Raw genomic sequence first — 13,785 nt, forward strand, 5'->3', positions numbered from 1 at the left:
AGTCTCTTTCACTTATTTTACTGATGATGGGTCCTCTCTGAAGAATATTATGTCAGGCTTTCTTTTTGATTCTTACTACGTGGTTTTTTGTTTCTCTGACTTCCTTATTTTCTTCCTTTAGTCTTCCAGATCTCTCTCATCTTCTTATAAAATTTATTCCATATTTTCTTTCTCTTTCTTTTTTTCTTTCTTTCTTTTTCTTTTTCTTTTTTCTTTTTTTTTTTTTTTTGAGGTAGCATCTCACTCTAGCCCAGGCTGACCTGGATTTCACGATGTATTCTTGGTGGCCTTGAACTCACAGTGATCCTCCTACCTCTGCCTCCCAAGTGCTGGGCTTAAAGGAATGCACCACCATGCCCAGCTAAGCTATATTTTCTCATTTCTGTTGCGTTTTCTTCTCTTCTTTTTCTCTCAATTTTCTTTCTGTCCCTCTGTCTCCCTTACCTTTGATATTTTTGGCCTGATCATCAGACTCATTGGAGTCTTTTAACTCATAATGTTGTTTTTGCCCACACTGACCCTTTGTAGCCATAGCTATAGTTTACACCTAAGCCCTTCTTTGATGTCCCAGAGGGCTCTGATCTGCACTCACGTCACTCCAAAGTCATATTCCTCTTTCTGATGTTCTCTCTCCCAAGGCTTGCTAAAGTTTGGAATTAGGGCCCTCTGCTGCCTTCTTGGTCCCCAACCCCAGCCACTGCCACCCACCTACCTCTTGAACCCAGAGGTCCAGGCCAGCTTTCACTTACAAAGCTCTCTCATTACTCTGTGGGCTCCATAGCCAGCCACAAAATGGTCTGCAATCCATGGCAGAGATGAGCTCTACATCTCAGCCAAAGTGAAGTCATTATTAGGGGAGCTTTTACAAGAGAAACACTTTCAGCTTAGCCAGAAAATTTTTTCTTTCTTTCTTTTTTTTTCTCCTATGCCATTTTCCATTAACTGTGAGGAGATTGTGGGACTTTTGGAAGTGTAATCCTGTGACGTTTTTCTTTCTGGTAGTGGGCTATGAATTTCTAGTTTGCACTTTGGGTATGTTTTCTAAGCAGGGATCTTCCCAAGTCTCCTCTGTGACTCATTTACTGATCCAGTTTTAGATAGGAAATTGTTTGCTCTAAGTGGTGTCCTCTTGATGGCTGGCTATGTCGTGCCTGCCTGGGTTCTGGTGAGGGGACAGGGTTCATGTGTACATATCTGGTGACAGGACAGGGTGCTTGTATACAGGTCTGGTGACAGGACAGGGTGCTTGTGTACAGGTGCTGTTGACAGGGTACATGTATACAGGTACTAATAAGGGTACAGTTGAGCAGTTTGTAAGGAATACTCCAAAGCAGGCACTGGTCGTGTAGAAGGACACAATAATTAGGCATGGACTGTGGGAAAGAACAGGATCATTTGTCTTCTCAGTACTGTCTGTCTATCCAGACTTGTGCGAGAGACAAATTACAGACAGAGCCTTTCTCATCGGAGATTTAGAGCTGTCCACTCTCCGTCCTGTACATCAAAGAATGAGATACAGGATGTGCCAGCCATGCTTCAATGGGAGTGGGATGTGCCACCTTATGGGCTTAGGCTCCTATTGTGTTTCTATAAGGATTTCCCCTCATCCCTGTGAAATAATGCAAAACTCCGATCAGGTGCTTAACTGATGGCAGGCCATATGTTCTTTTTCTCTTGTCCCAGTACAGCCCAAAGTATTCCTTCACTACACCATTTTTGAAGACCACCTAAATATCACCTGCTCTGCCACTGCTCGCCCAGCCCCCGTGATCTCCTGGAAGGGCATTGGGACAGGGATCGAGAATAGTACCGAGAGTCAGTCACATGCAAATGGGACCACATCTGTCACCAGCATCCTCCGCGTCAAAGACCCCAAGAATCAAGTGGGGAAGGAGGTGATCTGCCAGGTGCTATACCTGGGAACTGTGATCGACTACAAGCAAACTCTGGACAAAGGTAAGACACAGCTGGTAAAGCTGGCTGTGGCTGCTTCTGTATTTCCCCAACTGGAAGGTGATAAAGACCTTCACAAACTTTCAACCTCTCAGCAAAGGCCACGGCTGGGGAGAAAATTGGGGGGGGGGGTGGTAAGTGTGGGAAAAGAAACACAGTCAAGGTAACAAATGAAGCGAGTTTTCAATACTCTCCCTGTTGCTGTTCCCTTCACCTTGCTGGCACAAAACACCCAATCAAAAAGAGCTTATGGGAGGTCAAGGTTTATTTTGGCTTAAAGACTTGAGGATGCAACTCCACGATGGCAGGGGAAACCATGGCATGAGCAGAGACTGGACATCACCTTCTGGCCAACATGAGGTGGATGGGGCCAGCAGGAAGAGTTTCTAAATTAGGCATAATAAGAGATTAGCAACAAACACCAATCAAAAAGTACAGCAAGTATAAATAGTTCAATAAACACATTTAGGAAGGGTGCCTGGGAGAAATGAAATCTGTGATTGAAGTTTCTGGATAATCTACACTTGTCCATACAAGGGCCAGTTTGGAAGGTCTTCCTCAATCTTGCAACACAAGGTGCCTCTCATCCATATTTCTCTGGTGGGTCCTTCCAAACAGCACCTTTGAGACTCGTGGATACAGGGTATGAGAATTAGGTGTGAGAGACTAAAGGAAACTTGGGTTTTGAGGTAAGAACTTACAGTGATGTCAGTCAACATTTTCTTCCTCCATAGTTCTGAAGAACTTTCTGGAGGGGACACTCAGGAATAAGCATGCTATAAATATTGTAGCTATTTTTGAAGTGTGTTTTAAGGAAAAAGAAAAACTTGGAAAGTTTCTCTGCACACCCCATTGTAGCTCCAAGAAGCAGCTCCTGCTAACAATACTGGACTCTTTGAAAATTTCAGTTAGTTAGAAAGCAGGTAAATTTGTGAACTGTATTTGAAGATTTGTGAAGAGAGCCTCAGATTTAGTCAAGGCAAAAGATAAATATGCCTGAAAAATTAGAATCCCAAAGGAGCAATTCTTTTCCAGGAGTGCTAAATTTGACTTGCATAGTATAAAGCGTTTAATATGATTTATGTAATATTTGTTTATTCTGTGAACATTTATGAAATATCTCACTCTAATGCATTATGACAAGTTCTATACTATAGCAATGAGACAAATTTGAAGGCTCTTAGTTAAAATTATGATGTGACAAATTCAATAATCCATGAGGAGCTGGATGCTTTCACATCAGGAGCTTTTCCTTTTTAGAAAAATATTGTATTCATTTATTTGAGAGAGAGAGAGAGAGAGAGAGAGAGAGAGAGAGAGAGAGAGAGAGAATGGGCATACTAGTCCTGTAGTCACTGCAAACAAACTCCAGATGCATGTGCCACCTTGTGTGTCTGGCTTTATGTGGGTATTGGGGAATCAAACTGGGGCTCATGGGTTTTACAAGCAAGCACCTTATCCACTGATCTACCTCTCCAGCCCCAGGAGCTTCTCCTGTATTTTCCATTACAAAGTGACACCAATATTTAATCAGGTGGCATTTTCTTGAGTCATGGAAAGAAACTTAATAACAAGACATAGATGAGTAGAGTTGTTCAAAGACCATTGAAATGGGCTGCTTCAGGTGGTTGAGTTCACAAGATTCATGATTGTTTTTCTTGATATTTCTCAGTATTAAATTTTTCTTTAATAAGCTCATGTTACCCTTATGTGCAGTATGGTAACAGGTATTTGTTTCAGAGGCAAATAGACTTCTGACTAAGTCTTGGCTTTTATATTTTCTGTTCTGATTTTTAGCTACCTTAGCTTCCCTGACTCTCAGTTTTAGATTAATAATAACATGTAACTTCCAGAATGTTTTGTGGGTTGAAGTAACACATGTGACAATCTCGTTATGTATAACTGCATAAAACATGTAAGCTATTACTAATATTATCTAAAGGTCATTCAAGTCATACGAAATCATGAATATAGACCTCAATAGGTATGTATCTGAGGATAACTGTATTTGAAGGCTCAACTGTCAATCCAAAGTCATCATAATTGTTGTTTTGGAAATTTCTGCCTTCACAGCTTCATTCTTCTGACTCCATTTTCCCTCTCCTCCCTTCCACACCTGCAGGATTCTGGTTTTCAATTCCACTGTTGCTAAGCATTGTTTCTCTGGTAATTCTTCTGGTCCTAATCTCAATCTTATTATACTGGAAGCGTCACCGGAGTCAGGACCGAGGTGAGTCATCACAGGGGATGCAAAGAATGAAATAAGGTAAATATTTCTCTTTAATAATAATATTTTGGGGGTTATTTTAAGACATAAATAAGGGGATTACAACTGTGTGTTTTGTTTATTGTTTACGGAATACACAAACGTTCATGCTATGTAAAAATGCTTCAAGGTCATTTTCTTGCAACTGGACATTTCTGTGTGTCATCTTCTAAGATATTTTAAAGGCTGATTATTTTATAAGTAGAAAGTAAAGGTTCATGAGTGGAAATGAGGAAAATGTTTAATGGTTCACAATGGAATCACTTAATGGAAAAACCAAAGAAAGAAATCTGGCACCCACATTGGTTCCTCACTTTCTATAAATAAGGCCAGTCTTTTCTCTTTTTACAGCAATCCACAAGCCAGATGCCCATTTAAGAGACTGTGAAATTGTCCAATATGATCACTCACTACACAGCACTTCCTATGTTACACTCCCATGATGCCTCAAACACTATCGGCAAAATTCAGGTGATCCACATGTATAGTAATTGTGTCATGTCATTCTGCCCTTCCAAGTTGGAAGCTTTTCTTTATGTCTCACAACATTTATCACAGTATATTATATAAACTAGGTACTCAGTAAAGGTTAATGACATGAGTGACTGAGTGGCGAATGAATGAATGAATAAATGAAAGGAAGAAAGGGAGAATGAATAGATTCTTAAAGCGATTTTTTTCCTAGTTCCCTTTCTTCTGTTGTAAATTCAGTATGTCATAAATGCTAGTCTAGGACAATGACAAAGGACATCATAAAAGAAAAGTGCTATGAAGCAGGAGAAGGATTACAGAGAGAAGTCAGTCTTTCTGAAGACCATGCACCTTGTTGAGCACAAAGCTGAAACTGCATGAAATAGGAATTTCTGGGCTGAAAGATCACATGGGAGTTTCCGCCCTCTCACTAACTGAAGATGGGGATCAGGAAAGAAAATACTGTAGGTTTTGAGTGTTATTTTATAATTAGATTCAGAATCTTCCTCAAATACTACCATATTTTCCTTTGTGTTTCAAGTCCCACAGACCACTTTTGGTGTGCTGGGTCCCTTGGACCACCTTTCCTGGGCTCAGCTTTGTTATAAACCCAAGATTGTTCATATGCATTTCCCGTTCGAGCAATGAACCTGTGATGCCAGTGGCCCCTTTCGAACGTGGATATGAGGGTTTGTTCTCTCTGGGAGAGTATTGTTCAGGTAGGCCTGTGGCACATGGGCAGAAGCCCACAGAGCTCATACGCTCTCCACAGTGGAGCAAAGGCAAAGTCTCTTGGGTTTGACTTCAGTCAGTCATTTCACCTTTTTAATTAGGGAAAGAAGAGCTCTGAGAAGGAAGTCAGCTTCCTTCCCTAAGGTCAGGCAGTTCCTTACAAGCAGTCTGGGGCTAGTGTGGTCTTTTGACGGCTTCCATGGTATCCTTTTGCTGATTGCTAATGCCCTGGAGTACCGACTTGAAAGAATTATTGTTAGCAATCGCACGTTTCTTAACGTGTCCTCACCTCTTTTGGAAAGTGTAAGCAGAAAAGTATAAAGAATTCAAATTCATTTCGAAGAGTTCTTATTGGACCCCTAGACAGGGACATTTGGGAAGTAACTGTATGTCTTTGCTCATGAAGATAGTATTGAATTTTCTGAGATAGATAATTGTTCAATGACTTATCCAAGTCTTGTAGCAAAACAGGCAGTTTGTTTCTGTGTCCAGGTTTTTCCTCTTGTATAAAATGCTCTGATTTTTGGTGAATCTTGTAAGCACTGGATTGTCACTGAGATTTTTGTTGTTGTTGTTATTTTTTTTATTTATTTATTTGAGAGTGACGGACAGAGTAAGAGGTAGAGAGACAGAGAAAGAGAGAGAGAGAGAGAATGGGTGTGCCAGGGCCTCCAGCCACTGCAAACAAACTCCAGATGCATGTGCCCCTTGTGCATCTGGCTAACGTGGGTCCTGGGGAATCAAGCTTCGAACCAGGGTCCTTAGGCTTCACAGGCAAGTGCTTAACCACTAAGCCATCTCTCCAGCCCTCACTGAGATGTTTTAATGAATGTCTTCATGACATGGCCAATTCACTCATTTATCTGAATGTTCAGTAGCATTTTTGTGAGTGGGGGGAGGGAGGGTTAGCTGTTTTGTTTTTCAAGGTAGGGTCTCACTCTAGCCCAGGCTGACCTGGAATTCACTATGTTGTCTCAGGGTGTCCTTGAACTCATGGCGATCCTCCTACCTCTGCCTCCCAAGTGCTTTGACTAAAGGTGTGTGCCACTATGCCCGGCTTCAATAACATGTTTTGAATGACTTTATTTTTGACTGGTTCAAAAATTGAACAAATTGGACATTTGATTCTGTAACTTTGAGTTAGTAAAAACAGTGTTGATTAGGCTAGAAGCCAAACTATTCGAAGCCAGGTAAATACTACCTCAGGAAGACCAAACATTAAGTTATACAGTGAATTGTGAGAAAGAGAAGACAATCATAGCCTATGTGATATATATTGTATTTTTATTCGGATAGCAAGTTCTGCTCATTAATTTGTGAGGAAGGACATTGGGTACACATTTACCTACCGTTTTCCTTATCTGAATATTGTTTTCTTCCCATTTCCTCTTGAAAACTAAACTTTGGATGGATAGAGAAGCATTAAAAACTCAAACAAGGCTTTTTTACCCAGTGATCTAAGAAATGACGATGTGAACAAGAAGGAGGAAGAGGGAAAGTGTGTGTAAGTGTGTTTATGCATGTGTATGAGTGCATTCGTGTGCATATGTGTGTATGTGTGTTTATGTGTGCATGTATATGCTTGTGTGTATATGTGTGCATGCACACACACATGTTCAGTTTGTAGTGAGATGAGAAGATGAGAAGGATGAGCTCATGTTCATAGAGCTTCCTAGTAACTAGGAAGAAAAACATGTTAAGGTCAACTTTATGTATGATAAATGATCAAAACAATATTTATTTTATATATAACCATGATTCACTACCCCCCCCCAAGTCAAAAAACATTAAGTTCTTCACAGAGAGGCAACCTCTAGAGACTGGTGTTCTGTTTTTCATGAGAGTAGCTTCATGTAACGTCGCTGGCGGTTCTGTAAATCACAGGGTGCCATGCTGTTCCCATTTCAGCTGTGGCGTTGCACTGAGTGAGAAGGTACAAATCAACAGTCCATTTCTTTGCACTGTTCCCAAGGAGATCATTAGTTATTTCTTTGGGGACTACCCCAGTAATACTAATAAACTTTCAAATAATTTTCTTTTTCTTACTTCATGAATTCAGTGTTTTGTTACTGAAGTATAAAGTGAAAAAGAATCCAAATTTCCTAAGAAAATTTTCTACCATCCCATAATTGTTCTACTAAAATTTAATGATGCTGTAAATTCATGCCTTTCTCATACAGGAAAATGAATTTAAAGTTGCAGTTGAAAATAATCTTTCATCTTGACAGCATTTGTCCAACCATATGTATACATTTCTCACAACAATACAAGAAGCTTCAGATTTGTTTTGGAGCTGATCATCACAGACAATCACCTAATTTTTAGAACCCTTTTATTTTATTTTGAATAGCAGTTTTTTTCTTTTTTGCTTGATTGACTCCAGACTGGTTTGGAAACAATAGAAAATTTAGACATTCATTTAAACTGTATATTATTGTAAACTTCACTTTTTCATCAATATATACTTATATTTCATATAAAAGTCTATTTTGCCACATAACACTTGTATGTATCTTTACTTCCTTTATTTCTCAATAACCTTACCTATGAATGGGCTCTTAGCAATATTTAATGGCAATTTCAATAAATCGCTATGTACTGTTTGGGAATATGCACTCTCTACTATTATAAATTTAGCACTATGTCAAGCAACAAAGTGTTCTGGAACAGTTTGTAGTGATGAAGTTAGCCATTACTTGGAAGTTTAATTCAAAGAGCATTCATTATTCTAAGCAAACAAGAACTGTTCCTTTGTCAAATAAGTGCACTCATGTTTCCCAAACAGAAGGGCTACACACACGTGTCTGTCATCCCCACCCTGTCCTAGTTTCCTTACAGTTCAAGAAGAAATATGATGCTTCATGTGCAGAGAAGTGGGGAACCTTTATTAAACTATCCAACTCAAGGATTTCTGGCAATGAATTTATAATTTATAATTTTTGCATGTGTACAGATGCCTTTCCTCGTGTACAAATGGCATGATGTGCCAGGCGTGGTGGCGCACGCCTTTAATCCCAGCACTTGGGAGGCAGAGGTAGGAGGATCCCCATCAGTTCGAGGCCACCCTGAGACTACATAGTGAATCCCAGGTCAGCCTGGGCTAGAGTGAGACCATACATTGAAAAACAAAAAACAAAACAAAACAAAAAAATGCCATGATGTGATTTAATCACAAAGTTCTCTGCCATACTCTTTTTTTTTCTCAATTTTTATTAACATTTTCCACAATTATAAAAAATATCCCATGGTAATACCCTCCCTCCCCCAACTTTCCCCTTTGAAATTCCATTCTCCATCATATATATCCCCTCCCCATTTCAATCAGTCTCCCTTTTATTTTGATGTCATGATCTTTTCCTCCTCTTATGGTGGTCTTCTGTAGGGAGTGTCAGGCACTATGAGGTCATGGATATACAGGCCATTTTGTGTCTGGAGGGAGCACATTGTATGGAGTCCTACTCTTCCTTTGGCTCTTACATTCTTTCCGCCACCTCTTCCGCATTAGACCCTGACCCTTGGAAGGTGTGATCGAGATGTTACTCAGTACTCCAGTCACTTCTTTCCTGTACTATAATACCTTCTCAGTCATCCCAAGGTCACTACCATCTGAAAAGAGAAGATTCTCTACCCAAAGTGAGAGTAGCATTAATATAAGGGTGTGAACATTAACAGGAGTGCTTACTGGGCAGTTTGATAAGCATAGTATATACATAGTATATATATCAGCAGATGTTACACCCCTAGGGCTCATGACTACCCCTGTTTTAAGTTTTCAGTATCAGGGATGTATTCTCTCCCATGGAGTGAGCCTCCAGTTCAATTGGAGGGCAGTTGGTTTCTACCATGACAGACGTGCCACTGTTGCACCCGTTGGCTCATTTGGGCTGACTGGCCAATTATAAGGCTTGCAGTGTCCACTGTTGAGTATCTTCACTGGTGATATCTCTTTCTCCCATTGAACTACATGTATAATGACTTCTTCCAGCTTTCTGTCAACTGGTCTACATGGAGGAGGTTATCAGCTCAGTTCCAGCAGGATTTCTCAGTGGCATTGCAGCCCAAGTATGTGGAGTCTTCAGCAATAGGGTCTTACCATTTATTCCTGGTGGGAAACCAAGGGTCTTGGCAATGGCCTATAATGTTTTGGGGGCATCAGGGACCTCCCTGGCAAACAACTCACTGGAAGGTATCCCATCCCTGGCACTGAAAATTTTCTAGCAATGATCTATGGCTCCTGAGTGTTCCACTGTCCAAAACTGGAGGATTCCATATGATTTATTTATATCCTCTTAGATTTTGATTAGCCCTCCATCCACCTTTCCTTTACTCAATCTCTTCCCCTGACCTCCCTTTGGGCCTTTTCACCCCCATTAATCTATTCTTCTACTTACATATATACAATACCAACCTATTAAGTACCCCCCTTCTTCCTTTCTCTTCCCTTTATATCTCTTTTTTAGCTCACTGGCTTCTGCTTTCTGCCATATTCTTGAACTTCTAGAGTTTTTGCTTGAGGGTCTTCTTTCTAGTCTCCTAATTCCTAAAGCCTTTTGGTTTAAGTGACCCAAATTTTGAGTTTCAGTCTATAGTGGGAACAATTCTCAGAGTAAAGATACCTTGATCTTTTGCCCAGCGATTAAGTGCTAGTTCAGTTCTCTGAAAGAACATTCATCCTGTTGGTTATTTGGCCATGGGGATTTGTAAAGGAGATTACCCATCCATCCACATTAATGTCATTTGTGGAATGATAGTGAGTAAAACAAGAAGATTGAGACAGTCTTGAAGGTGAAGAATCCTCTCGAGCATCAGTCGTTGCTTTTGAGTCCTAGCTTGCATTCTTCCAGGGTCTACTGCCAGCCACTTTGTTTGAAATTGCCATGCCCTTTGCCAGTGCAGCCACATTTGTACCACCAGACCAGGCTCTGAACAGGCCCAAACATTTAGTCCTCATTACTAGAGAAGTCTTCTTTATGTTAATTAATTGGAAAAGTTTGGGTTACTTAAGGAAAGTATTTGACATGACTTAGCTGAGGAGGAAATCATAAACGTCGTTGGTATTTTCTAGTTTCCTTTTCAGGTCATCACAAACATAGAAGCTTGTAGTAATACAAATTAATTTTACCATAGCTCTGAATGACAGATATCCAACATGGGTGACACTGAGCTCAAACTGAGGTGTCTATGGGGTTATATTCTTTTCCGTAAGGCTCCAGGAGAAATTGCTTCTCCTCTTTCCAGCATCTCGAGATCAATCTCATCACTTGCTGTTTATTCCCTTACCTTACAGAGCTGGCACTGACCACTTGGGCCTTTCACACACTGAATTACTCTCACTGACTCTCCTGCCTTGCATTTGACCCCTCGTGATTACCTTAAACCTATCTGTATCTGTGGACTCTTAATCATCACATGGAAAAAAAATTCCCTTTTCCATGTAAGGCAACACAGTCCCAGGTTCAGGGAAACAGGATGTGGGTAATATATGACATCATTATTATGCTGCCATGAATGCTGCACAGGGCTGAGAGTAAGCTTAGAATAGGGACAGTCTTACCTGACCTCCCTGTGTGAACATTCTAGATCTATAATTCCTTAGGCTGGGCTTTGATCAAGGCTATACAGCAAAGAATATCAGAACCTGGTCTGTCATCTTTGCTTTCTCATTCACTTTCTATCTCCTTCTAACAAAGTAAGACTTTATTTTTCAAGATTATGTTATCTCTAAAATCTTTTTTTAAATATTTTTTAATTAATTAATTAATTTATTTATTTATTTTATTTGAGAGTGACAGACACAGAGAGAAAGACAGATAGAGGGAGAGAGAGAGAATGGGCACACCAGGGCTTCCAGCCTCTACAAACGAACTCCAGACGCGTGCGCCCCCTTGTGCATCTGGCTAACGTGGGACCTGGGGAACCGAACCTCGAACCGGGGTCCTTAGGCTTCACAGGCAAGCGCTTAACCGCTAAGCCATCTCTCCAGCCCTAAAATCTTTAATAAAAAGTACAACTTCTGCTTTTCTTACTAGTCATTATTATTAACTGGAGTTTTCTTTTAAAGTCATTTTTTAAATTGAAATTTCAGTATTTCCTGCTTCTCTCTACTCACCCCTCATGGCAGTAAGAAATTCTGAATTCCTGTAATAGCTTAGTCATAAGTAAGTTCAGCTGGATTTGCTGTAAGAGCAAAGCAGGAACATTACACTTAGCACTGTATACAGTGATATTACTCATGACTAAACTGGTCTTTCCCCACTTATCAAAACTTAGTACAATGGAGATTGCTAACTAGACATGGTAGCAGTTGCCCATAATCCCAACACTTGGGAGGTTGAAGCAGAGGGATTGTGGAATCAATTTGAGCGACATACTAAGAAATTGTCTCAACAAAACCATAGAGGTTTCTAAGTCTCTGATAGTGAAAGAAACATACTATGCAACCATTATAAATTTTAGGACCCTCAAGATTTTCTGTATAATTCTTTAAAATCCTCTACCTGTAGACTCTCATTGTTTTCAACAGACCATTTGAAGAAAACGTTCTTCCACTAAATAGTTCTTTTTAAAAAGAAATAATAAGTTACTATGTGTTATACACAGACACATGACTAAATATATGTAGGGAAAATTAATGCTCGTAGTGTTCAGTATAATTTACAGCTCAGTGTTAATGAGAGACAATTTTGGAAGTTTCATGCACAGGAGAAAAACCATAGCAGAGCCTTTTGTCCTTCTTTGTAAACAAACGAGACAGAATTTCACCATGACTGGTCAGAATTCCTGGTTCTGAGAATATTGTTGATCAGATTCATGGTCCCTTTCCATTTTCCAATGTGTAAAAGTGTGCAGATGATGAGAAGGAGGTAAGTTTAATGGCATAAAATGGAGGAAATGTCCTCAGGAATAAAGTACACAATCTTTGAGGAAGAAAATTTCAGAAAATGATTTTTGTTTTTGAGCACAAGGGCAGGGGAATTTGAAGAGGAGAATGCTTATCAAACATTAGTCTTAAGAAAACTTTGAAGTGAAGATATGCTGAGAGGATAAGACAAAATCATAGAGTAACAGAAACCTGCATGTTAGTGGAATGAACTTGTGACACTTTAGAATTGATTTCTTGATATTTGTAATATGTTCAATTTTGAATAAGGGGGATTATTTTGATTAAGATTTTTTTGTGTGTAGGATGATGGGAAGACTAATTATTTATTAAAGTTAGTGCAAGTTTGGGGAAGAACGAGGAAAGTTACTGAAAGTGTGTATGTGAATGGGTTTTCAGGAAATGAAAGCTGCCAGATATTAGAAAATACAGCCGGCTAAAGTTTGTTATAGATGGAAAGCTTCCCTAGGCTGCCTGAGAACACTGGTTTCCATGTGACATCTATCCTTCAATGGCTTGACTTTGCTCTACTATCTCTGTTAAACAGTCTATTCCTCCTTTAGACTTTGTGCCTAAAACATACCACATACTTGCTGTTCCTTCAGAACAGTGGTTCATGGATTATTCTAATCAGAAAAAAAAATACAGAAAGGGTATTATACCTGAACAATTAAAGAGACCATCTGAATCTCTAAGCATGTCTTGAGTATCTGTAAATTAGTCATTATCAGGAGGTCCAGGTAGTCCTTAGGCATCCCAGAGTTCAGGAACATCCTACAAATTCCTGTTTTAGTAAGTGCTAGAAATAGAGTATTGCCCTTTTGGGTGAGGTGTGGTGGTGTATTTACATATTTGTTATGGAAACTATTTTTTAAGAAAAGAAAATGTTTTTGAACCCGCTACAAATATCAGGCCATGAATCATTTCAAATCTGGCTTAGCAGATTTAGAAAAGAACTTTGGAGTATTCATGCTGGCATTGGAAAGACCCTTCTGAATTACAGTTAGTAGCTTGATTATTGACAATTGATCACCCAAAATGAGTCTTACTGCCCAGGAACAAAATTTTTTGATTTCAGAAGAAGATATTGTAGAGGTCAGACCTGGATTGGAGATGAAAGGGTCTTCTTGAATATTTAAGTGGGTAATCATGGGACGAAAGGACTAGACTTTGAGGTGCAATCACTGCATCTGATCTCATGACAATATGAGACAGAAGTTGCTATTTTTATTAGACAGATGATGATCCCAACAAGGCTCACAGAAGTGAAGTGTATTCATTTATTAATTTTAAAACCACTCATTAACAAGTTGTTCACATGCATTTTTATTAGCATGGCTTAGGTTTTAAAGAATAAGACAGGAGATTGCATTCTGGTGGATACAGACCACTAGGAGAGAGAAACCACAAATGAACTATGCTATTACAATATGAAAATGTGTCTATAAGAAAACATGTAGCAAACAATGAAAGGGGAATACTA

General features: G+C 39.5%; 1 protein-coding gene across 5 annotated transcripts in view; it reads left to right on the forward strand.

Annotated features, from left to right (window-relative positions):
• The window catches only part of Cd200 (CD200 molecule), a 30,629-nt gene that overhangs the window by 13,211 nt on the left and 3,633 nt on the right, over positions 1–13,785 (forward strand). For 2 of the 5 annotated variants that reach the window (XM_045148299.1, XM_045148303.1), the window contains 3 exons: positions 1,684–1,956; positions 4,076–4,183; positions 4,571–4,690. In XM_045148299.1, the coding sequence (XP_045004234.1) occupies positions 1,684–1,956; positions 4,076–4,183; positions 4,571–4,662 (473 nt within the window). In that variant the 3' untranslated portion in view covers positions 4,663–4,690. Of the gene's footprint in view, positions 1–1,683; positions 1,957–4,075; positions 4,220–4,570; positions 4,691–13,785 lie in introns of those variants that run through there. The other 3 variants (XM_045148301.1, XM_045148300.1, XM_045148302.1) reach the window with 3 other exon arrangements.

The sequence above is a fragment of the Jaculus jaculus genome, chromosome 4 (genome assembly GCF_020740685.1).
Source record: "Jaculus jaculus isolate mJacJac1 chromosome 4, mJacJac1.mat.Y.cur, whole genome shotgun sequence".
NCBI classification, from domain to species: domain Eukaryota; kingdom Metazoa; phylum Chordata; class Mammalia; order Rodentia; family Dipodidae; genus Jaculus; species Jaculus jaculus.